General features: G+C 47.0%; 1 protein-coding gene across 1 annotated transcript in view; it reads left to right on the top strand.

The window, feature by feature from the left end:
• Nucleotides 1-25,032, top strand: part of LOC118794617 (ankyrin repeat and fibronectin type-III domain-containing protein 1-like) — a 113,409-nt gene that overhangs the window by 79,706 nt on the left and 8,671 nt on the right. Inside the window, exons 6-13 of the mRNA XM_036552872.1 lie at nucleotides 13,691-13,865; nucleotides 14,139-14,346; nucleotides 16,395-16,592; nucleotides 17,770-17,883; nucleotides 18,338-18,435; nucleotides 20,710-20,800; nucleotides 21,927-22,034; nucleotides 23,980-24,079. Coding sequence (XP_036408765.1) covers nucleotides 13,691-13,865; nucleotides 14,139-14,346; nucleotides 16,395-16,592; nucleotides 17,770-17,883; nucleotides 18,338-18,435; nucleotides 20,710-20,800; nucleotides 21,927-22,034; nucleotides 23,980-24,079 — 1,092 coding nt within the window. The remainder of the gene's footprint in view (nucleotides 1-13,690; nucleotides 13,866-14,138; nucleotides 14,347-16,394; nucleotides 16,593-17,769; nucleotides 17,884-18,337; nucleotides 18,436-20,709; nucleotides 20,801-21,926; nucleotides 22,035-23,979; nucleotides 24,080-25,032) is intronic.

Raw genomic sequence — 25,032 nt, 5'->3', positions numbered from 1 at the left:
AAGTGTCTGTATGTTTATTTCATTGGCAATATTACATTACATTGTTGTCATTTGCAAGATGCTCTTATCCAGAGCTACTTACATTGGTTACAGTTTTTTTTGCAATGTTATCCATTTATACAGCTGGATATTTACTGAGGCAATTGTGGGTTAAGTGCCTTGCTCAAGGGTACAACAGCAGTGCCTCAGTAAGGAATCGAACCGACAACCGTTTGGTCACGAGTCCTGCTCCTTACCTGCCTTCCAACAGTTGGACAGTGCTGCACAGACGTTCACTGAGTGAAGAAGCGGTCAGTGGAACGTGGTCACTGTTGCCGTGATGTTAGAGGCCTGACCTGACCCTCTTTGACTTCCACTGGCCTTATCCCCCTCAGGACAGGAGCGCCAGTGAACAGCAGCCAGCAGTGGGTTTTTTTCACTAGGCCTTTATGCGCTCACTGTATTTCTGCTCAGTGAACTATGCAGCACTTGGACGTCAGACGAAAATTTTTGGATAGTCTTGCAAAGCATTTCATGACCTCTGCTAAGTTTTTTTTCTTCTTCTTCTTCTATTTTGAAGTCCAAAACCCAGATACAGCTTGATTATGCTGATTTTTTAGCATCGGCCGAATGTTCTGCAGGCTTTCATAACCAGGATGCCAACAGCACAGAAGGAGGGATAAGTCCAAGAACAGTGAGGTTGACCATAAGAGACTGCTTCAGTCGCAGTGGTCATCGTGGCATGCCTGAGCGCAATTAGTCATATTCAAATATCACTCAGTCATGACATTGTTGGAGTACTCTGTTTTGTTTTGTTTGAAGGAGCTTTGGCAGGAAAAAGGCCGCCGTGTTTCCAGCCCCGGGATCATTAAAATGTTCTTGGAGGCTGCGTGTCTCTGAGTGTGCTGTTGGTCATGACGCCGCGGGAGCTATAGAACGTTCCGCGGTGGAATCTCTATCCATCTTCCACCCTCCCCCGACCTCACCAAATTCTCCCCCTCCTCCTCCTGCAATGCTTCTGCAAAGCCTCACTGTGCATCTGCTGCTTCCCCCTGTCCAGCTCCGCTCAGATTGTAGTACATGGCAGATACGGTGCCATCTGAACGGATTCAATCTCCTGACCACACGGGAACAAAAACATGCTAGAAAAGAAAAAAAAAAGAATACACAAAAAACAGATACAATATTGGATCTTTTTTCAAAAAATTTCAGCATAATTATGCTTGAATTACACAGAGTACATTCAGATTGTACTCATAATAAAGACAGATTTCTCTGTTGCATTTTTATGACATAAACCTAAAAGGAGAGTATAATGTCCACCGTCATTCACATAGCTTCCAAATACTTGGCTTCATGCCGTGACTGAGCCGTGCCTGTAACTGATTTGTCAAACTCCTGTAGCTGCAATAGTCTCTTTTGGTGCTCCAAGCTCGTCTGTTTTATGTTCATTTATTAGTTTGTTTATTGGTTTCGATAGCCAATAAACAGGGGTCCCATTAAGGGTGTCATTAACAGGCTGTCTGGGGAAGTTTTGGGGGTGTTGGGGGGGTGCAGGAACCACGCACTGTCTGCACTCGGTGGACAGCGCCAGCGGGCCTAGGAAGCCCTGAAAGAGAAGGTAGCCATTCCAGACAGTCTGCTCTGCCACCCGCCTCTGGTAATAATACCCAGTGCTCACTCCCTGGCATCAATCCACTTTCCCTTTGTGGCGATACATGGCCAAATGGCTCTCTGCACCAGCAGTTTCCACCTCACCACAAAAGCACCGCTCTGCACAGTGAGGAGCATGCTGACTCTGGGGCGCCTCACGGTGGCTGACCTCGGTACTTCCAGTCAGCTGCCTCAGGCAGGAGTTGCTCCTCCGATCGGGCAGCGAGGCCTGCCAGGAGAGGCACCATGGGGCACGCCTGGCACGGCTCTCTCTTCACCCTCTCTTCAGGCCCTGTGACAGCCAGAGCCGCACCAGGAGCGGAAATACAATGTCAGCATTCTGGCCCCCGATCAGATGGATGTTTCCCACGGCTCTGCTTGACACCTAAGAGCAAAGGAGCGCACAGAGGCCTGAAAAACTCAACTTTTTATTGTGCTGCACAGCACAAACCTGTCAAGGGTGTTTACCGTTACTAGGATTGTGGGTGTACGTGCGTGTGTGTGTGTGTGTGTGTGTGTGTGTGTGTGTGTGTTTATGCCTGAAAGTGAGCAAGCTTTCCTACTTGAGATCCCATTGATGTGGTCTGTTTTTAATGAAACACTCCACACGATTGGATGTGCTCTTTATGGGTGTTCTGCCACAACTCAGCTGAAACTTTCATTTGAAAATTCAATAAAAACTAAAATGACTGGCTTTGGAGCTGTTTTGATCACAGATGTGGGCCAATCAGTCTATGTAGATCGTATGTTGCCTTTGAGACATGTTGCTGCCGTTGGCGCCCAGAAACCGAAACTTGTGTGCCGGGGAACTATCTAACGCTAGCTGGAGTTTCTGAAAATGCTGCCCTTATGCTAGATTTAAGCTTGATAGCCAATGAGAGACCAAAATGCTTCCTTCACTTCCATGAGAACATTCACTTTTCCACTGTGCCATTACTTACTGCACAGCCTCCATCCTACTGTACGTCATCCGTCCCCATTCTGCAAGTCCTCGTCACTGTTGAAATCACAGTACGGGCTGGCGGCTTGCCTATAGTTGTTAGTAACCCAAGACGCTGTTATTTTGAACCTCAAGCTGGGTTGTGTTCAGTTTGTCAGTTTCAGTTATTGTCATGGTCGCTACTTGAACGGTCCTATCATTTACCTGAAAGGAGACTCATTTTTTATGAGTTATGCATGACTGCTGATCCAATTGAAATCATTACATGCCCTTTTATTGTCGTTCTTGGGAAAAAAAAAAAAAGAAAACCAAATGCTTAATTGGACACCATTTCTCTTCATTTTATCATCACCATCTCCATCTGTTTGCCCGTCTGGTCTCTGGAGAGCTTATTATTTAATGCAGCGATAATAAAAAATAATTGTTATCAGTGTTGTTGTTATTGGTAATCATAATAAAGAGGCTCTCTGGGGAATTTGGGCAGGAGCAGCAGCGGAGGGGGGGGGGTGGGAGGGGGAGTGCGGACGGGGTACCACACTAAAACATCCTTGAGCGTTTAGCCGGGAAACAGTCACTGTTAATTATCTCAGGGGGAAGGTCGGGGGGAGAGGCCTTCTGTGCATTCCAAAAAGGAGACCTCGTACAGCATGCATGGGGGGGGGGGCATTGGGAAGCTGGGTTCTCTGGTGACTTTGAAACCATTAGAGTTCAACCCCAGCGGAGCCCATTTACACCCGTTTACGATCATCAATCTGACTCCATGTGTGATTTGTCTGTCGCCCTTTTTTCCCCATGGAAGTAATACATTGTCCACTTTCCACCCTGTCTCTTAAAAGGGTTGACTTTCTAGTCAACTGCATTCTCTTTTAGCTTGTGTGGGTGGATATCGTGCAACACTCTGCCACAACCTATTGCAATGATGTTGATAAATCAGCCATGATGGCATGCTATTGGAGAGACCATACATGTTTCCTTTTCAAACTCTGGGCAGTTACCCACTAAGTGATTTTTAAATGAGGTAACACTGGCAGACTTTGTTGTGTGGTGTGTTATAACTGCCGGATTGAAGTAAAATGAGAATACAACAACACGCACAGAGGAAAGTGTTTGGAAATAGAGGGATATGATTTTGAAAAATGTGAATTTGATAGTAATATCGTTAAAAGCTGGTAGCTCGGTCACCTTTAGGATATTATCACAGAGTCCCAACAGATGTGTATGCCGCACATACCATACATTATTGTGTGTGTGCATGCATGTGTACAAAGAGGGACAGTTCAACTGGCTCATGTTAAAAGAAAGAAATTAAGCACATGAACTGGTGCTCTTATGCGTTAATTTGAATTAATTTTATTCATTCTGCCGTGTCATTACCTCAAACATATATTCATTACAACAAAATGTAGGAATGATGCAGTGTTTTCAGGTGTTTTGAGGAAGTATGCATTCAGTTTAATTTGTAAAAAATGAACTCCCTCACTTAACTGACTTTGCAATTTGTAAGGCACGCAGACTTTTTTTTTTTTACAGCTTTCACTATTTTTTCGGGCATAACTAAAAGTTTATAGCAATTAAGTAATGACTAAAAGAACAGAGGGGAAAACAGGGAGAAAACATCTTGATTCTGTCATTAATAAGCACAAGTTTTGAAAGTGAAATGAGGCGCTTCGTCATGCAGGACTTTCATTGCACTGTAAATGTCTCGTGTGACTTAATTCATTTGAAGAGCACAAACTTTCACATCATTTGCTCTCCCAGAACGGCAGTATAAAAGCACGAAAGGCATAGTTGTAAAATTGCCTCTAAAATGAGACCTGAAAATGTGACATAAATTATCAAATCCATGCAAACATAATAAGGATTACATTCTGGGTTTTTTTTACACTAAAAGAATACACATTTTAATACAAGGGAAGTACAAACCCTTGAAGCCAGCATGTTTTTATGCTTTTAGCAGAAGACTGTTTTGCCCAGTGGAGGGTGCCGAGCTTTATGGCTGCCATGAATAAATAAGTTAGGAATGCTTTAGCAAATGCAGCACCAACTGGTGTGTGATAGTCATAAATTCAGAGATGCGATATCAAATTCAAAAAGCCAAAAGTGTCTTGTCAATAAAGACAAAGCTGCTTCATACATGCAGTTTGCTATACGGTAATTGATAAGTTAGTTACATAAAAGCATGTAACTCCATGTTACATACATGATGGAACTCTGACTTATGGTGTGAACAGAAGAGATGTTGGTTGTATGCATGCTTACTTAGCTTACCCATTGACTTGAGAAAGGGAAGGCACTGAGCTTGTGTTAACTCCCCCATCCCACCCCCCACCCCGCCAAGTGTCTCCAGACCTCAGACTCCTGTGGACTTTCTGGCTTTAGCAGTAGGGATTTATGAGCTTGGATCCCCTGGTTTTTGTCCAGGGCTCATGTTTCTAAGTAACGAAAGAGAAAGCAGGAGAGAAAGACAGAGAAAGGGGGAGAGAGACAGGAGATAAAAAAGAGACAGGGATAGAGAGAGAGAGAGAGAGAGAGAGAGAGAGAGCAAGAGATTGAGCTAAAAAGACAGCTTAGCACTTAGAGAAAGAGACAGATGAAAGAAAGGAAGGGTGAAGCTGCAGATTGCCCAGAAACATTGAAGCAGAGAATATTGTGTACAATAATCTCACATGACTGCCTTGTATGCTTAATTACTGATATTTAGTGGCATTTACAGTGCCATTAAACAGCAACACCATGCTACACAAATAAAAAAATGTAGCCCCCAACTTCATTTGATCCGCTTTTACAGAGTTCCCTTAGTTAAGCTTTTGTATAGCCCTGTTCAGAGCCCAGCATTACTGCACAGCACCAGTGCTTGTTGTGAGTGGGTGACTGGGGGGCAGGGTTAGATTTCCAGCAGGACAGAATGGAGTGAGCCAAGCGTCAGCGCTGGACTGCCCTCCCGGGCTCGGTGTGCCTGGACTGATTGTGTAATGGAACGCAGCCGTGGACGGCGCTGGCTGGCGGCGCGTGTAACCCGACTGGAAGAGTGGCGCAGCGGAACATTCTAAATAAATAAATCCGGGGGCCGCCTGGAGGAGGATTCCGCGGCGGGCCATTTATTAAGGGAAACAAAGCTATCAGCAGCACATAAATAAGAGAATGAAGAACACCCTGACTGTGGAGGCCCAGCAGGGCCCCCGTGCCCCCCTGCTGCGTGCCGCCTCTCTGCTGGAGCTGCCCCCGTCCCGCAGGGAAGCAGTACTCTTGCACAAGAAGGCACATCAGACACATTACATTATTGGCATCTAGTAGACGCTCTTATCCAGCGCTACTTACACTGGTTACAGTTTTTTACAATGTTATCATTTATACAGCTGGATATTTACTGAGGCAGTTGTAGGTTAAGTACCTTGTCCAAGGGTACAGCACCAGTGCCCCAGTGGGAAATCAAACTGGCAACCTTTCAGTTACGAGTCCTGCTCCTTAAGCCCTGTGCTACACTGCCACCCCAACTGACACCCAATGAGGAACTTTGGAAACAAATATGAAGAATGCTTCACCAGGATCATTTTCATTCACTTTGCGTAGGCAAACATTCTGGGCTGAAGGTCTGAAAACGTAAAACCCCAGAACGTTTGAAACGAGAGACATTTGTCTGGACGTTAAGAGTTGGTCCATAAAGACAGAGCCTCTGTCTCTGGCTAATGGGAGCGTCTGCCGCCTGGTGCGTCCTGGAGTCAGCGGGGAGGTCAGTCTGCCGCAGGAGCATATGGTGGACAGGGTGAGACCCCTGGCTCTGTGTGATTTAGCTTCACCGAGTCAGAGGGTCTAGCAAGAGAGCGTGAGGCGCTGGGAGTTCTAACCACCGCCGTGGTGCGTAGACTGGGCGTCACCAGGGTTGGCCGTTCCTGTCCATCACTCCACTGTCACGGGCGACGCCAGTCTTATAGGGGCTCCCCCCCCCCAGTTGCTTCCTGCTGTGATCGTCTCCATGGTAACCAAAATCTCCACTCATCAAAGCCACAGAAATTTACTTTCTCCCTGCCCCCGCCTGTGCTACGGTGAACAGGTGGCAGGCCTTCCACCACCCAGCAGGCCTCACTCTGGAAGGTTAAAAAGACGACGGACTGTAAGTATTTCACTGCACGCTCCCACGAAGGCACTTCTCACGTTGCACTAAAAGGCGGCAGAGTTTAACACCACAGGACTGGGCCTGGTAATGGGTCACCATGACTCAGGGCTCCACTATACAGTACTTCTGTCAAAGTCTAATGCCACTCATCGGAGGCAGGCAAATGCGTCCACTCAAATCTTTTAATGCTGAGTAGCCTTGGGGAGAACATTGAAGAAGTTCTAACCTATCCCTGACTGTAAGGCTGTTACACGCAAACTAGAAACAGTCCCAGTGCTTCTTGGTAGCTGGCTTTAGTTTGGAGTTAGTTTAGCGGCTGAGTCTGTCATAACACTTCACCTCTATTCTCCATTTTCCGAGCTGCTTCCTCATCAGATAACAGGAGCCTTAAGGCTTAGTCACCTCTCAGTGCGCCTCTGTGACCAGTAATGACTCCAGCAGCCTACTGGAACTGCAGAGATGAATGGAAACTCACAGTCTCTGGTGAGCTCTCTCCAGGACTGCTCCAGAGCGAGAACTTCCTCCCCAGCTCTGAAACGCGAGTACCTGCACATTATCCCTCTCTGCGGGCTTAACACCTCGGGCCGCTGCACTTTGTGGTCTGGAGCGCGTCCATCGCGGTCTCTTATGGGAAAGCGGACCTGGCTGGCTGATCCAGGGTCAGCCTGTTCCCCTGCACTGACCCGCAGCTCCCAGCCTCACTAAGGCAGGTGCTATAGGGTCTGAATAGCGATGCCCTGGCTCTTGATTTCAGCTGTCTTTCTCTTCAAAATTTTTTGAGGATCCACACCAGATGTCTCTCATGACAAAAACACTAAATTGTCTGGAGTTCAGTCAGTGTAAAATGAGACAAAGGCAGGGACAGGTGAAGTCCAATTTAAGCCGTCAGATTCTATCCTGCGAATTCTGTGCAGAATTTCAGAAAGCGCCTTAGTCCATCATTCATTAACATTTACAAAAGGGGCTTTTTGACACACTGTTGAGCCATGTTTCCTTATAAATCCCATTGTTTATGCTGTGGATCAAATCTATAGAGGTTTCGGCCTGGACACACTTTTGTGTTGAACGCGAACAGGCCTCTACCTGGGAGCTTTCTGTAGGATGGTTCAGTAGCCAGACCAATGTCAAAATGGTAACTCAGAAAAGACTCTCTACCTGTTGGCTGTGTCAGGTCTACTGGGGCAGGCATCTTTACAGAATGCTGTGAATAAGATAATTGAGGCTTTGAGAGAGTGGCTGACATGTCAGGAGGTGTTTTTGTTCCCCTCTGTCTCTCTGTTCTTTTGGGAAGGGCTATAAAGCGCACCTGCCCTCCCCCGCCCCACCCCGCTCGCCCTGAACGCTGTCTGTTACTGTTGCCGAGCCAGTTCCTGCCGATCAGAGGCAGAGTGTTAGTGTTCACATGTGTTGTGCTGGGTTCCCATGCCAACTCCAATGTGTCTGTCGCTCGGGGTCATGGGGCTAACTTGGCTCCAAGTTGCCTATAAGCAGATAAGTCCCAGCAGGGAAAGTATGTGGATCCTAGTAACGGTGCCCCCACACACACACCCCGCACAACCCCAGTTTGTTCTCCCCTCATATTCCCTCCCGCCCCACACCCCCCCCCCCCCACCCACCCACCCTGTCCAGCCTGCCTGCCTGCCTCCCTGCCTCCAGTCTGTCTGGTGCCAAGAATCAGATTTCAGAATTTCCTTCTCCAAGCTCCATTTAGAGCACACAAGCAATGTCTACATCCCCATCCCTCTCTCTTTCTCTCTCTCTCTCTCACTCCCTCTCCCTCTCCCTCTCCCTCTGTCTCATACTCTCTCTGTCTGTCCCTGCTGCCCTTGTTTTCTCCCTTGTTCATTATTCTCTAGCTCTTACGTAATAAAGATTTACTTAAAAAAAATTAAACCTAAATTATTACAGATTTAACGGGTAACGATGGGTAACGATGTACCCAAATATATTTTTAATATTCTATAGACCAAATTCTAAACTTGACATTTGGCCCACAAGGCATTCATGCTCATGAATGTCATCTGTTAATGTGCCAGTAATGTGTTAAACCAATGTCAATAAATATTTCCAGTTAATCTAAAAGATTGATATTTCACTCAGCTGAGCCGCAGCTGACCCACGTTGCCCATCCCCACTTTGTTGTACAGAGTGTATGAGTTTATAATGGTTTATTCAGTGTTAATATATCCTGAGTCAGACGTGCTGTGTACCTGTATGTGTTTCAGCAGATGGCTCTGCCTTGCGTTCTTGTTCTGGCACACGGCACTCGCAGTCCCCTCTAAGACTTGGCACTCGCTGTACTCTGACTCAGTGACACTGCCATTTACGTTCCTGGAGAGTATACCTTTCCCATCTGTTCGGAACCAGCCCCCTGAATCTGCCATTAAAGCTGTTCCAGTGCTGAGTTCAGCTGCTTGCTTGCTTGCGAGGGTGGAGGATGGGGGGTGGGGGGGTGATCGGCATCCATTTCAATAACCCGGATTCCCCCAGAGTCCCCTTCACTGACTCCTCCACCGCGGGCAGCGCCATGTGAGATTTATGAAGGCCGGGGGCTTGTGGCGGCAGACTGCTCTGGTTTAGGGGCCCAGGCTGTCAGCAGACCGCCGGCCTGGGAGAACGCTGTTTGGGAAGGAGGGTTACTTTTAGCCCGGATCCGTGGTAGCGGAGGGAGGGAGAATCAAATAAAGAACGGCGCTGGTGATGACAGCTGTCCGGGTCACGCATGCCACCAGCTCCGGACAATGCTGCTGTGATGACCCGATGGACTTTTATTTTCACCATAAGAAAACCCCATTGGCCCATGTGTACTGCATACTCCCATGGCATGCATTTCTGTGCTGCAAGGAATTAAGGGTCTTCATGCTGCATTTATACAAACTGCATTACGTCCCTGGTGCTGGTCTTATTATTGAAAATGATAGGCTGAAAAATTGAAATAAAAATTTAATCCTGGGCAGCCTTCTTATGACTGAACATTCATTAAGTAGAAGTAATTATGATAATTATATGCAATAATTATGATATCATAATAAAATATGCTCATAATTCTAAGTTTCATTTAAGCTCCTCATCTGTTACAGCATTAAAAAAGGAACTGATGAAACAAAGTTCCAAGAAAGACCAAGAATTCACATCCTGAAATGAAAATTAAATCATGACCTTCGGCCAAACTGAACAAATTTAATAAAGCCCTTGAATGAACTCTGTGTGACCACTGAATGCAAAAAGGAAAAAAGCGTATAGAGTCATTTTACATGACTGGAACAAGTAATCATTTGACGTGTACATAGTTAAACCTCTGAATCTGTGTCTCACGCCATTGCTTGCGCAGAGTATCACCATGTATTTACCATGCTGTCCATTTCATTTTCCACTTGTACTTTTGTACTGTGTTTGTTTTTGGTTTGTGGAACATTGACTGTTCACCATATCATTGACATTTTGTTGCTCCAAGGTTCCTCAGGACCCCCCCAATTCATGGGAATTGGCTGATATTTGCACTTCCCTGTAAAAATACAATAATTGAAATGGATGAAATAGTTAATTAATAATACTAACTTGAGTGCGCTTGGAAAGGGTGCCGGGGGGGGGGGGGGGGGGGCGGTGACACGCACTGTTGGGGGGGTCATCACTCGGAAACCACAAACCTGCAGGCGACTCCATAAAACTGCACCTTTACAGCTTTACAACACTGCCACCCCCATCTTTAGCCCTCCTTTCTCCCTTTCTCCCTTTCAGTCTCCTACACGATAGACTCCCCACTCCCTCCAGGTTTTCCTCGGACCTGACCAATCTGGAGATGTGACAGATGGACCAGGGTTTGATTGGTGGTGATGCTACGGAGGGAATGGGAGAGCACAGCACAGTTCACAAGGCTTGTTCTTCACTACAGCACTATAGCAATTATCAAGGACTAAGGTATCCTTACCCAGGCGTGTTTGCTGAACAGCTTCATTCACATAAATCATCAGCTGTTGAAACTTGCTCTCCCCAGAAATAACAACAAACTTTTATTTTCTTAGCGTGCAAGTGTAAGCAACATTATTTATGTATAGATTTCAGAATTCCCTCCTAGCAGTCATTTACATCTCATGTGAATGACATTCTTTTCAACCAGCAATGACCCAGGTATACTTATCATACGTTTTTGATGATAATATTCAGTGTCTTCTTTCATGGAATTCCTTTGCGTCTCACTCATTTGTCCTCAAGTGCATTTGTTTACTCCATTTTGAATCTGGTTATGGCCTCAGTTTTTAGGAGGACACACACAAAGGGCTAATCAATTTATCCATGTATCTATGAGCTGGAGCTGGTTAGAGCTGAAACCTGAACTTCCACAAATGCCCACAATACAAAGGAAAGCCCTCAACTTCTGACTGTTACGTGAAGTAAAATTCCAATATATAGCTATAGGGTTTTCATAACGTTTGATAGATGTCCTACTGGTTTGTGAGGCTACCCTTTAGTCTAATGACTGTGAGCCGTTCCGGGCAGGCGCCTATCTGGGGAAGGCATCTGCAGATGCAATCAACTCCTCTGGCTCACCATTGCAGCAAAGTTATGCAGTGAGCATTTATTTGTTATCTGACAGAACATGGATTTGTTATTCCACTGGGCAGGCCTGAGCTGGATACCAACATGAAAAGGTGGGTGGTAGGGGGAAGTGGGGGAGGGATGACCTTTGGCTCGTTGATGTGGGTTAGTTTTTTGGAGAGGGGGGAGTGCCGGAGTGCCAGGCATGAGCGGCCCCCACCCTCTGGATTCAGGACCTTTTGTTCTCAGTGGGACTGCTTCCTGCTTGAATAGTTTTAAAAGACAGGAATAAATAAACCTACAGGCGCTTCTGTCCATCCTGGGGTCCCATCACCCCCCGCTGATGTCCTACCAGTGTCCTACCTCTGTCCACACCTCTCCTCTGTTAACTCAAACAGATCTACATGCGTGTCTTGAATAGCTTAGCTCAGGGACACGAGGAAGTCCAAAAGTAAACCAATGTGTTACAGAAAATGCAGAAAGAAGTTGTCTTATAAGTATGCGTAAGTGTGTGTGTGTGTGTGTGTGTGTGTGTGTTGTCCTTTTAAAAAGGTTGATGCTGACAGATCTGCTGCCTGTGGTTGAACTGGAACAACCTCTCAAGCCTTGCTTCTTGTTCTGTAATCTGATGTGCAATTTAACATCTTTTCCTGTAACACCTACTTGACTGATTCCCAGCCAACTCCCCAGCCTGGCCACAGCGCTCCCCTGCCATTCAAACTGTAGAGCTGAAGTCTTTCTTTAATGGCCCGTTTGCCCTGCCAGTCACCCCTTGGCCTTTTACAATCCCAGGGCTTGAGCTGCAGTTGAGGTCCCCTCGCAATGAGTAATGCCACCCACTGCACCAGGCTAGGCCAGGGCTCTGTCGCCTGGAGCCGGTCATCCCACCCTCCACACCGACTCCTCCGAAAACACGCCAGCGTTAACCAATGACTGGCCTTCCTGTTGCCTCACTCATGCACGCCTCATTAAGACGCACCGCCAGTCTGTCTTTCCAACCCCGGGAGACCAAACAGGAGCCTGGTTGGTTAAGACACTGAGCTGTCAGATGTTTCTTTGCTCCCCCCCGATGCCTGGAACTCACTGTTAGTTTTTTTTTTTTTCCCCTTGAGTGTCAGCATTCGGTCACTGGACTCAGCAACTGTGATGTGTGGGATGGCATGAAATCCTGAGGTTTCGCCTTTCCGGTGCCGGTAGACGTCCACGCAAAACCTCAGTGACAATGATAAGACTGTAGCCAATGAGCTCATCTCCCAGCCCCGCCTTCTGCCCACATCGGGGCTCCACATCAATCAGACAGAACATAATAACAGACGCAGAGCCAACTCTAGATGAAATGTTTAAATATAAATGAAATCCCATTTAAATATAAATGAAAAGAAGCATTTGCGAGAAAGAGGGAAAAAAAGAGGCCTGGAATTCCCGTGTGCATGCTTAAAGCAAACAGCAATTGGCACATTAACCGGAACGGAGGGAAAATCGCTTCCAGTTGACGGGGAAAGAGGGAGGGAAAGGCATGGGTGGAATTCGGGACTGGGCGGTGGGGGGGGGGGTTAGGAGGGGGATAAGTAGTGCTGGATGTCGCTGTCACTTGCCATCCTGCTGACATTTACATCAGCAGCTTTTGCGGGCGTGTGTGGGCGAAAAAACAGACGTCCCAAGGAAAAGAGTCAAGGACATTTTTCCCGGTTGCCGGCCCGGTGGAATTTCTGCCATGTCAGAAATGCTGAGGCAGGAGCAGTAGTAGTGGGAAGCAGGCAGCGTGGTACGGCCATGATGGCTCGCTCGGGTCGTGGTAGCAGTAGGCACACTTAATGGCCATTGTGTCTGGAGAAGCAAACCGTGCATGACTTCTCCAGGCCTGCTGAACCCCTGTCAAGACTGACTGCTAAACTAAGAACATCATAGGTTGAGTGACTTATTGTTTTGGCATCTGCCTTTCTCAGAGTAACTCAAAAACAATGATCCAACCCTGTTGCTAGGCATTTACCCACAGCACATATTAAATACTTTGTGATGAGAAAATGCCAGCTGGTGGAGAGGTTTAGGTTTGTTTGTTTTTATTTTTACAGAGACCTATTAAGACTAATTTTCCCTCATTTAATCCCATCCCCGCAGTTAATTCACTGTGGGAACTAACTGCAGCCAGTGACATTGCTAAATAATATAACATAAGTGAAGGCGAGCTGGAAGGTCAATTTAAATGCAGAACAATGCAAACATGATTCTTGGATGAATGAAAGTTATTTTTATAATTGAGGGGTTGGAGGAGTTTATTAGTGATTAGGTTTTTTTCCATATATAATGTACTTTCATATATAATGTATTTTTTACTGTACAAAAATACACTCATGTTGGAGAGATACTGTACATATTTGTATGCATGATGCAACATTATTATTTTTAATGATCTTATACAAGGCAATATCCATTTACTTACATGGTTATTGCATATTTACTTACATCAGGGCTGACTATCCCAAAATGACCCAGCCTCATCCGCCATTGGCCAGGAAGTCGGCCAGCCTCTCATCGCCCAGCGCTGCCCGCCGACTCTACCGAAATCTGTCTGGCAAGTTCCGCGTGGGACACCTCGGCCTGGAGGAGCGCCTGGCGTCAGGACGAGGAGACAAGGCCGCCATGGTGAGAGAGTCAGAAATGCTTGGACACGCAGCTCCCTGCTCACTGACAGAGGTGATCACAAGCTGCTCAAGCTACATATCCTTGCTTTAATCAACTTCACATACACCACATGCTGAACTAACTCCTTGGCTAGAGTATGGAAATGACTATATCCAACATATCCTCTCTACCACGCAGTATATTATGTATTATGTGTGTGTAATCTGTGATCACAGGCCAAGTTGACCGACACTTGCCGTCCTTCTCCCTCCCCCTATTGTTTTGCTGGATCAGTTCCAGAGCAACGAGGCCCTTTTCGAGGCAGTGGAGCACCAGGACCTGGACCTGGTGCACCTGCTGCTGTCCCAGTACAGCCTGGAGGAGCTGGACCTCAACACACCCAACAGCGAGGGCCTGCTGCCGCTGGACATCGCCATCATGACCAACAATGTGCCCATGGCCAAGCTGCTGCTGCAGGCCGGAGCAAAGGAGAGCCCGCACTGTGAGTTACCGTAGCAACCGCAATGAACACAATAACCCCAGTGACACACGTGAGTTATTCCGTAATCACGACTGCTAAATTTAATACTGATGCCTATTACTGATAAAGTGGCTGCTATATATTATTTTGACATACATAGTTGCCAATTGCATGGGACTAGTTAGACTAGACTTGGACTCAATGAACGTCTGGTGCTTCATACCAATCCTTTTACAGCAGAGTGACTTTTCTTGTATGGATGGCTTGCTGACACGTTGATTGCTTGTGATACCTAAGTAAGACATAATAAAAAAGCACGAGAAGAAAGTAGAGGAATATATGATCCTACCACCACTGTACTATGGGACACTAAGCAATTTTGTCAGTCTGTTCTGATCAAACCCCATCAGAGGAGAAGTGAGATCAAAGATTCGTGATTTCCATCTGCTCTGATTGGGAACCACTGATTCAGCAATTTCGACTTCAATGAGCTGGGCCTCCAGACCCCCAGAGTTCCACCCCATCGCTGCACATGCAAGGTGCCACATGTTTACTAGTATTTAAGAGCATATAAGCTTCATTATTGTTGATTAGAAGGATTGCCTTGAGGCGTATCCAGTGAACAGCTACAAACGGCCACAAATATCAAAGCAAAAGTCATGAGCTGGAAAATGGATCCATTGGGCTCAGCAAAACCATTATCAGAGCAGCGTAATGAAAAGCAAGAGAAACCTCCCCAGCCAAAGCAATAGTTAGCACATTACAGCCGTGTTTTCTATTAGGGAGCTACTCTGGGAAATGTGCTGTCTGGATACCATAAAAGACGAGTTGTAAAACCTTGTTTTTCTGCTAACGTTGAGAATTTTTTTTTTTTCTACTCCGATAAGCATTTTTCTCCTGTGAGCGTTTGGTTTGAAATTCTCCCCATTCCCCGGATTCCAGAGGTGGAGCTCTGCGTCGCTGAGCCGGGCTCCATTTGAAGATATTTTGATTGTTTTCCTTTGAAGTCACCGCCTGGCACGCTGACAGATATGAAACAACAAAAACAGAGGGGGGGGGGAAGCGGGGAGGGGGGCTGGGAAAAAAAAGAGTTTTATGACCAGCGGGCTTAATGAAAAGCAGGTCTGCTGGGAGTTTAATGCAGCCTTTTAATTCTGAACAATACGCTTTTACAGTCATCGTTAAAGTCGCTAACCTGAAACTGTACTGTCGCAGTGTATTGCTGAGCATTGATTGAGCCAGTGACTTCAGAACCAACACCCACCCCTTCCCCCTCCTCCCCCCCACACACAACAATCCAAATCTCCTGCTAATGGGTATGTCATAACTGACAGGCACTCTGGATAAGAGCATCTTCTAAATGACAGTAATGAAATGTCTGTTCCTTTGCCTTCATTACATGATCTGGTAACATAAAAATTGTCCATTTCAAGGGTATTTCAGTTATCCAAAGCTCTGCTAATAGCACTCTGCTAATACCCCCACATGGAATGCAGGGACAAGCTTTTAGAGCATGTTAATATTGTGATGTATTTTGGATTCTGTGTTCTAATGACTGATGTATGGTAGTATACATGGCTGCCATTGCCTAGTCAGATCGAACAAGTTAACTCGTGGTAGGGCTTGAATAGTGTAATGCTCACACTCGCTGGTCTGGGAGTATTGTTAGCCTGATCTGACACTGTTGCTCATTCAACGTGAATGGATACACTTGTGCTCTGTTGTGCTGGAAATTGCCCTGGATAAGAGCACCTGCTAAATGAATGTAATGTAATGTAATGGAACCTGGGCAGCAGTGTAGCATAGTGGTAAGGAGCAGGATTTGTAACTAAAATGTTGCCGGTTCAAATCCCTGCTGGGGCACTGCTGCTGTACCCCTCGGCAAGGTACTTAACTCATAACTGCCTCTGTAAATATCCAGTTGTATAAATGGGTAACATGTAAAATGTTTGCAACCTATGTAAGTCGCTTTGGATAAGAGCGTCTGCTAAATACCCATAATGTAATGTAATGAAGCTGAGGCCTTGTTTGGTAACACATCCCAAACCCTTTCTGGCTGTGCCTCACAGTTGTGAGTCTGGAGGGCCGGGCGATGCACCTGGAGAAGCTGCTGCAGGAGGCAGAGCAGCGGGTGACGGAGCTGCAGCCGCAGGTGGCCAGCGAGGGGCCCGGGGAGCGCGAGGCGTCCGACCGCGAGAGGCAGCTCAAGGCCTGGGAGTGGCGGCACAGGCTCTTCAAGCGCATGAAGACCGGGTTCGAGCACGCCAGTGAGTCTCCTCCCACCTCCGCCCACCTGTCTGATGTCATTATCTCTGCATGACCACAAACAAGCTTGTGCACCTGACTGGCGGAAAAAACGCACGCAGACCCGCAGACAGATAGGAGAGTCATTTTGTTGTCTGCAATCTGGGGTTGGCTCGAAAACCCAGATGAAGTCACAGTTTCTTTGAGCCAAGCGGCCGCTGCTCCACGCCGCATGATCTGCGAAGAACGGCCGGCCAAAAGTGACAACCAATCTGTCACCCAGGCGAAGTCCGTGTATCATGGTAGTATTAATCTGACAGTTCTATACTGGTGGGAGGATACTCCATGGGCATGCAGGAGCGTTATTGCCCTGTTCTCTTTGGAATCGCTCGTCACAGATCTAGCGCGCGCTGCGTGCAGAGCCAGGCACTGCTCATTTGGGAATGATCAAGCACTCCGATTCATTTCAGGCGAGTGCAGTTGGTGCCCAGATCCCTGCAAAGTTCCCGTGATTTAGTTCTTTTATAATCTAGGGAGGGGTGGGGTGGAGTGGTGTTCTATCTAGGCTGAGCTGGTAATGATTTCCATGGTAAAGCTGCAGAGTTGGGGAGGGAGTGGCCCGTGCAGGGCGCCAGGGTGCTGCTTTTCATCTCTTAATTACCTTTTCAACACACAGATGATGAAGGCAGCTCTGACCTCTTCTGAACACAGGCAGAACACCAAAGCGCTGTGCAATATTTGCCTGTATATAGCATGTGTATGAATACTTCCTTCGTTATTATTATATGAATGTAAAAGTATTGATGACAGTGAAAAGCTGTGAGTGAAAACAGTGGAAAGTGAAGTGCTTCAGAGTTGTTGATCCACTGGCATGTATGATTGAAAGTAGGAATGTTGTTGGGATGACCATATATTAATACGTTTGCAGGTGCTTAGCTTAGCAGTAGCTTAGTGTATAAGGGGCAGGACTCATAACTGAAGGGTTGCCAGTTCTATTCCCCACTGGGGCCCTGCTGTTCTACCCTTGAGCAAAGAACTTAACCCAGAATTGCCTCTGTAGATATCCAGCTGTATAAATGGGTAACATGTAAAAAATTGTAACATACAGTATGTAAGTCACTCTGGATAAGAGTGTCTGCTAAATGCAAATAATGTGATGTAATGGTATGCTCCTGGACTCAGCCCGTTTCTTCTCTCCAGGTCCTCCTGAAGCTCCAAGCAATGTCCGCCTGTCTGTCAGCAGCAGCTCCAGCCTGAGGGTCACCTTCCAGGAGCCGCTCAGTGTTAATTCTGCCGTCGTGACAAAATACAAAGGTGAGCATCGTGACAGAGAAGGAAGTCAAGGGGGTTGAACCACACATGGGGAGGGAGTAGCTCTAGCTTGACAGTGAAAGAGAAAAGAACTGGACGGCAAAGACTGCCCAGGCTAGCCAAGAAAATTGTTATGCATGCAGGCAGCAATCAATATACCCTGAAGCATTTGCATTCAGCTAATTAGGATGTAATGATTCAAACCGAGGGTTAATGTTGTTCAGTGATTTGGGACCAGACACTTGTGGCTTTTCATTCGCAGTTATCTGATAATGTGATGGCCTTGCATATGCTCTCCCCTGGAGCTTAATCATATTTTAACTGGAGGTGCATTTATCTGGCAGAGAATTAGCTGCGTTCGTGAGACAGACTCAGACGTAGCAGTGTGGGGGCGTGGCTGGGTCTGTGTGCGATTGGCTGGCCCCGTTAAGCGACCAATGCGTGTGCTGTCCCACAGTGGGGTGGAGCCTGGTGCCCTCGATGAGTCCGCTCCTGGGAGAGCTGGTGCTGGAGGACTGCGGCGCTCTGCAGTGCGGTATCGCGGGACTGGCGTCGGTGAGGACGCACCAGCGCAGGCAGTGCATCTCCACTTCAGACACGCTCTCTCACTGTGTGCCACGTCACCACATACACCCACATACTCGCTTACATATCCACTATGTGCTGTAATACTGTACTGTACTCTATTGTACTGCGATACGTCCCCACACCCTACTCGCTCACTGTGTATTGTAATACTCTGCGTTCGCCCACATACTCACTCTGTGTTACATCTCTGTATCCTCCTTTGAACTCTGTATGCACTCAGGATGAGCATGGCAGACAGACATCAGATACTAAGGGACTAAAGCGTAGTTAGCCAGGTATAATTATTGTCATATATCAGCAGTGATCTATATCTACATGTACAAAGAGGTGTGGGAGATTGCTGACCTTTGCAAGTAATCCTGGATCAGAATCAAAATTTTTGACTGAAGGGCTGATGTTAGGGTTATGGATGCTCAGGCTGGCCTTAGATCTGTTGTCAAAAGCAGAAGGTGCCCTGGGGGTTGAAGGCACTCTGTCTATCAGTCCACTCTGGGTCTGCGTGAAGCCTGCGCAGTCTGTGTGGGACGATGCAGCAAAACACCCCTGTGTTCTCCTTAAGAACTGAGAAAGTAATCCAGTCTAACCAGTCTCTTCACAACTGAATCGCAAAATTTCAGCATCCATTTCATGTTTGTTGCTTAGAGAACACTGAATTAATGAAAAATGGTGTGTATGTAAAGGCAAAGGTATTAAAAAGCAACACTTAAAATAATTTACAAAAATTGAGGACAAACGGTAATGTGGTTAGACCAGCAGGTAATTACACCACTGCATCAAAAAAGCAGATTAAATTAAGTTGCTACTTACTGCTAGGACAAAAATCTATATGACTATAAACTATTTGTCTATTTACTATTCTACTATTTTAACAGTTTACTAAGCTATTTATCTTATCTAAATTATTTATCTAAATTAATTATTTATCTCTATTTTTTATAAAGCATTTTTTGATTAGCTTGGAACAGCACAATCTTGATTTCTTTATTGCTCAAGTGAATTGTTAAATGGTCCTGACAGCCTTTAAAACATTGTGTTTTTACAATGGGAGAGTGATAACATGCCATATCGGTGTGCTGACTTTTGGACATCCTGCAGGCTCGATATGATTGAAATGAGGCATTTTTGTTTCCTCACACATTCAGATCTCAGAACTGATGTGGCAACTCTAGACTAAGAGCAAAAAGAGGAAAATGTAAGATTTCCAAGTCATGGAGAGAGTTGTGTGTAACTGTTAAAATATCCAGCTCACAACTTCATAAAAACACAGTGGGGTAAAAAAGAACAAAAGCGAACTCCTGAGTTCTGACTGAGTAATGAATAATGAATAATTCACTGCTTCCATAATTCACTGCCTCCATTCAATATCCTTCCTCTGTGCTTGTTTCTGTCAATTCGTTTCTCTTTCTCTCTCTCTCTCTTTCTCTCTGCCTGTCTATCTGTCCGTTTCTCTCTTTCCATCTCCCTGTCTGTCTGTCTGTCTGTCTGTCTGTCTCTCTCTCTCTGTGTTCCTGTGCCTTTCTGGCTCCAGTGCCTTCAGCCCCCCACTCTGCCTTCTTGAAGACCCTCACACATAGCCAGCCCAGACCATTATTCTGCCATAAATCAGCTCTCCTTTCACCTCCCCAGCTCCCCTATCTGCAATGATCAAACCCTGTACCCGCTCCGTGGCTAATTGGTGTCTGTAGGCCACGTCTGTGCCCTGGTGGCCCCTCCTGCCAGCCCGAGGTCCCCTGCCATCAGGAGGGGTCAGGCGGCGGTCAGCGCTCCCAGTGGGGCTGATTTATCAGGCTGAGAAAGTGGAGAGCGGCTCACATCCTCCTGGGTGTTCTGACCCCTGCCTTACGCTCCTGCAGCCCTGACCAGCTCATCCAGCATAGCAGCACTGTCCTCCAAACACACACACACACACATACACACACACACACACACACACACACCTACATACGTGCACTCACACAGACACACATAAACACACCACTGCCATACATCGATGTAGAAAGTTTCCACAGTATCTGTCACCCGAATGCTTCTCCCTGCGTTTTCTGTTGCTTATTCTCTGTTACTAAATGTACTAAAGCAGAGCAACAGTATTTCAAGGCATTACTCTGTACAAATTATACACCCACTCCTGTAACCTTTTGCCGGGTCCTATTATACACCTCTCAGATATGAGCCTGCAGTGCCTCTGAACTGGCATGATGAAGTGCTTTAATTTCCTCCGTGCACTGCCTCTCTTTTCAGGGGACGCATCACTACGTGCAGGTGTCCGCCTACAACATGAAGGGCTGGGGCCCCCCACAGCCGTCCGTTCCAGCCTGTGCAGCCCCCTCCTGTAAGCCTCCCTCATCCGGACTCTCTGCCCCTGCAAAGGGGAACAAAGCACTGGAGAAAAGCCCTGGCACAGTGCTTAGTTGGATGTATCTAGGTTTTGTAATATTTTGTGTGCACAACCAAGCACTTTGCTTGGGTGCTGCTGCCTCATGTTATAACCTGGGTCCCTTTACTGCTGGGTTACTGATTATTGCTGGTCTCTGAAGTGCAGTCATTAACGTGTCCATCTTAGGATGTCCATCTGTGTGCCATCTCTGTACAAGCAAACTCACTTTAGACTTTACCGGCACAGCATGGTGTATTCAGCGGCTGATGCTAAAAGAACGTCAGCATAACAACATGATAGGTCACTGACCTTGCGAGTGTTATTTTGAAGATGAAAACAGACGGCAGCTCTGGGGCATGTCGGAATGCAGTCTTCCTCGGTACGTGTGTGTGTGTGTGTGTGTGTGTGCGCGCACGCGTACGCGCGTGCATGTTCCTTTTTTTCCATGGACATGGTCAATCTGATGTGTGTGTGTCTGTGCTTTCCATTTCTGCCACTGCTGGAAATATTTTCGCGTCTGCGAGCGGCAGTAAAGCTAGAGAGTAATGCCCTTATAACCAAGAGCAAACACTTTAAAGGGCCCGGCTGTGCCGTCAGGACAGGAGCCTTTCTGGGAATAGAGGAGCAGTATTTATAAACTCCCCCCGGGGCCGTCTGGGAAACCGCGAGGGGCCCTGTGTCTTATCAGCATTGTATCATCTCCCCGACGCGCCGCAGTCCCCCTCTGTTTACCATGGGAGCAAATGGTGCAGGAGCCCCTCTCTGTCTCCCACTGCTGTGGTGACATCTACGTCGCTGGACGGCCTCTGGAAGAAAGGGGTGTTTCTTCCATTTTTTTTTTTTCATTCAAGGAATGGTTTCTTGCAGCCGAGCCGAGGCAGCAGACGGCCGTTCTGAGCGCGTGTTTTCGTACGCAGACACTCGGTCCCGGGTCTGTTCTCATGTTTCTCTGGGCCGCGTGGTGCGGAGGGACGTTTGTCCCCCTGGGAGGGGGTGTGTGTGTGTGTGTGTGTGTGTGTGTGTGTGTGTATGTGTGTGTGTGTGCGGCAAGAGGCGTCACGCTGCTCTCGTGTGTCCGCAGGCTGGAGGGACGCTGAGAGGGGCCTGCCACGTCTGAGGGGCCAGAAGGAGGTGCTGGACCAGCTGCTGGGCCGCATCAAGGAGGCCCACAGACACTGCGCATGTCACGGTAAGGACACCCCCCCATCATCCCATACACAGACCCGAGTCAGACCTGAGCGGGCACAGATGACGCACTGAAACGTAGTAGGGGGTGAAAGCATAAGTGAACTGCTTAACTTGTTTTGTCGGGTGGGGGGAGAGGAGCTTCTCAGCAGCACGGCTCCATGGCGAGGGCACGGTGCAAAGCGGCGAGCTTTCAGCACCCCCCCCTGCTCAGGGAGCGAGCGCCGGTTCACTTACGGTAGCGGACACATTCTGCCCGGGGTCATGTTTGTTGTTCTTGTGGAAATGAAGCCTTGCTTTAGTTTTGAGGGGGTATGAATTGAGCGAAAGGAGCTACCCCTTAAGGACCCCAGGCCTCCTGTCAGCCACCCCATTGCCCCGGCACCCACCCCCCCTTTTCAAAACAGCATTAATTAAACAGTGAAAGGGGCCTTCACCAACACAGCGGCCCCAGCGTTGTGCCTACCTGCCTGTCTTGTACAGTACTTTGGGCGGGGGGGGGGGGGGGGGGGGGGGGGGGACAGTAGTGGCCAGGCTATGGGATAGGGAATTAGGGGAGCTCAATATTTCATGAGGAGAAAATTAGTACATTCTCCTCCACCGAGGATTTATTGACTTTGGCGCCACGTACCAGGGAGCCAAGACGAGATCGCCGCGGGGCTTTTGGGAGACCAATGGGCTTTAATGAATTGCACAGCGCGGCAACTGCCCCCCACCGCCACGCCGCCACTGCCGCCGCCACCACCCGCCCAAGAAAAACAGACCCCCTTCACAGAGAGCTGACCTCCCTGTCAGCTGTGGCCCCCTGTGTGTTCACTGCCTCTCTGCCTCCCGACGCGTCATGCTCTGACACCTACAGTCCGAGAGTGTAAATATACAGACGCACCCCCCACCCCCCCACCCCCGGCCCAGACGCCATCAATAATCGCCAGCCTCGTCCAGCACAAGACGACGCTGTCTCCGGAATCGGACAAGGCTGCGGCCGCGTGTGTGAGGCCAGTGCGTTAATTTCACTCCAACAGACGCTTTTGGTGCAACCAAGTGCTCTTTAGCAGCACCAGAGGGAGGGAGAGCACAGCTCAAGCACAGTTACTGTGAACAGCGATACCAGTGAAAATGGTATTGGAATATTAATGTTTATCCTCCCATATAAATCTCCCAACATACAACTTAATTATGGATTATGAAAAACTGCTGAAATGTGCCTAGTTCCACTTTCTGGTGTCTGTTATATAATGTTGTGACTTTGGACTTTTCAGCTTGGTGAAAAAAAAAAAATGCACCAAGTTTGTGTGTACGCGTGTGTGCGTGTCTGTCAGTGGGTAGATGGATAATTAAGAGTACATCGGGCTCCTTTGCCGTACAGTCCTCGGCCTTTAGGAAAAAGGTGATAATTTTGGTAGTTTTAAAGGGAAAAATAAAAAGTAGAAGAAAGGCACTAAAATTTAATATGTGTTTTAGCATGTGTGGCTGGACTTAACTGCAGATTACTTGAAACTGAAATGAAATGAGTGTTGTATTCATAGTAAATTACAGTATTTACTCAGCCAACACCCTTATTCAGGGTGACATATACAGCTGACATTTTTCTCATTACCTGTTTATACAGCTGGATATTCAATGAGGCAATTCAGTTTATGTAGCTTTAGGGTAGAACAGCAGGGCTTTACCAAGGGTTTGAACCTGCAGCCTTCTGGAAAAAAAAGTTTATTGCATACCAGGACTGAAGCTGCACCTAAGGCATTTGCTGTACTGTTGCAACACACACACATATCAGGGTCATGCTAAATTAATTTGTTTGCAGTTCAGAAGTTAGATGGTCAGCAATAATTATAAGGCTGAGATGTTATTTGGTTGGTTTTTTCATTAATTTCAAAATAAATGTATATTCCACATTAAATTAAACATGATTGAATTTTACTTTGTCATTGATTTTCTGTCTGCACCAGAGCAGTGCAAAGCACCAACACATGTGAGAAAACACTCCGTGTCCAAAAGCATCCGTCACCTCTTCCAGCCCACCAGCAAATTCGTGAAAAGCTTGAAGAGGTAATGCAGTTTGCATTTCTTTTTCTGTGACTTGCTTGTTTGCCTGTTTCTAACCCATGGTAAGCTCTCTGTCAGCCTACGGAAAGAGTGTAACATTTTCGCAACAGCAGCCGGTAAACGTCTATGGGACCGTCCCCCGTAAGTCATCTCAGGGCACTTCCCTCAATGACAGCAAATACAGCGTTTGCGTCTCAGGGCAAGGCTCCTGGCTCCCGAGGCCCTGCGTGATCAGTTCAACCTGCTGCCCACCCCCGCACACACACACAATCCCCCAGCCCAGTCGACCATGCAGTCTGGCGGTTGTGGTTTTCCGTGTCACCTTTTATGGTCTGACCACAGGGGTGTTTCACAGTGTACACTTTGAAATTTGATTAGGATCCCTCAGTTTGGGGTCAAACCAGAGAAACTTGAAATGAATCCACTTGTTCCTCCACTTTTTTTTTCGTCCCCGCGGGCCTGCCTTAGGACGGAGTGACCTGCTCAGTTCCAGCAATAATATCGGTTTAGATGTTTTCTTTTTCATCACCTCTGGATTTGGTTTGTAAAAAACGATCCTGTTTGATCTTTGCCAGATTTTGAAAAGGAGTGAGTGTGCCTTACCTGAACGTGCTCCAGACCACTGCCTGTGAGAATAAAGAACAAATTGTATTTTGAAAACAATACCGTTTAGTCCTTCAGTTCAGTTTCTCTGTAGTTTTACCATACATTCCTGATTTTTCTATGCATACTTCCATGTTCCCATTCTTAATCTTTCTGAACATTTCTTAATCTGTGTCGACTGAGAGTGGAGAATACCTAAGGAAAACATATTAGATTCTGAAATAAACTAAGCAACGAGATACATCTGTTTATTATAGATGTGTGTGTGTGTATGTATACATATATATATATATATATATACACACACACACATTTAGTTGTGCCCTGGTATGCAATGTATAAATCAATTCTAA

The sequence above is a fragment of the Megalops cyprinoides genome, chromosome 19, assembly GCF_013368585.1.
Source record: "Megalops cyprinoides isolate fMegCyp1 chromosome 19, fMegCyp1.pri, whole genome shotgun sequence".
NCBI classification, from domain to species: domain Eukaryota; kingdom Metazoa; phylum Chordata; class Actinopteri; order Elopiformes; family Megalopidae; genus Megalops; species Megalops cyprinoides.
The sequence above is the reverse complement of the archived record's forward strand: the minus strand, read 5'-3'. Positions and strand labels throughout refer to the sequence as shown.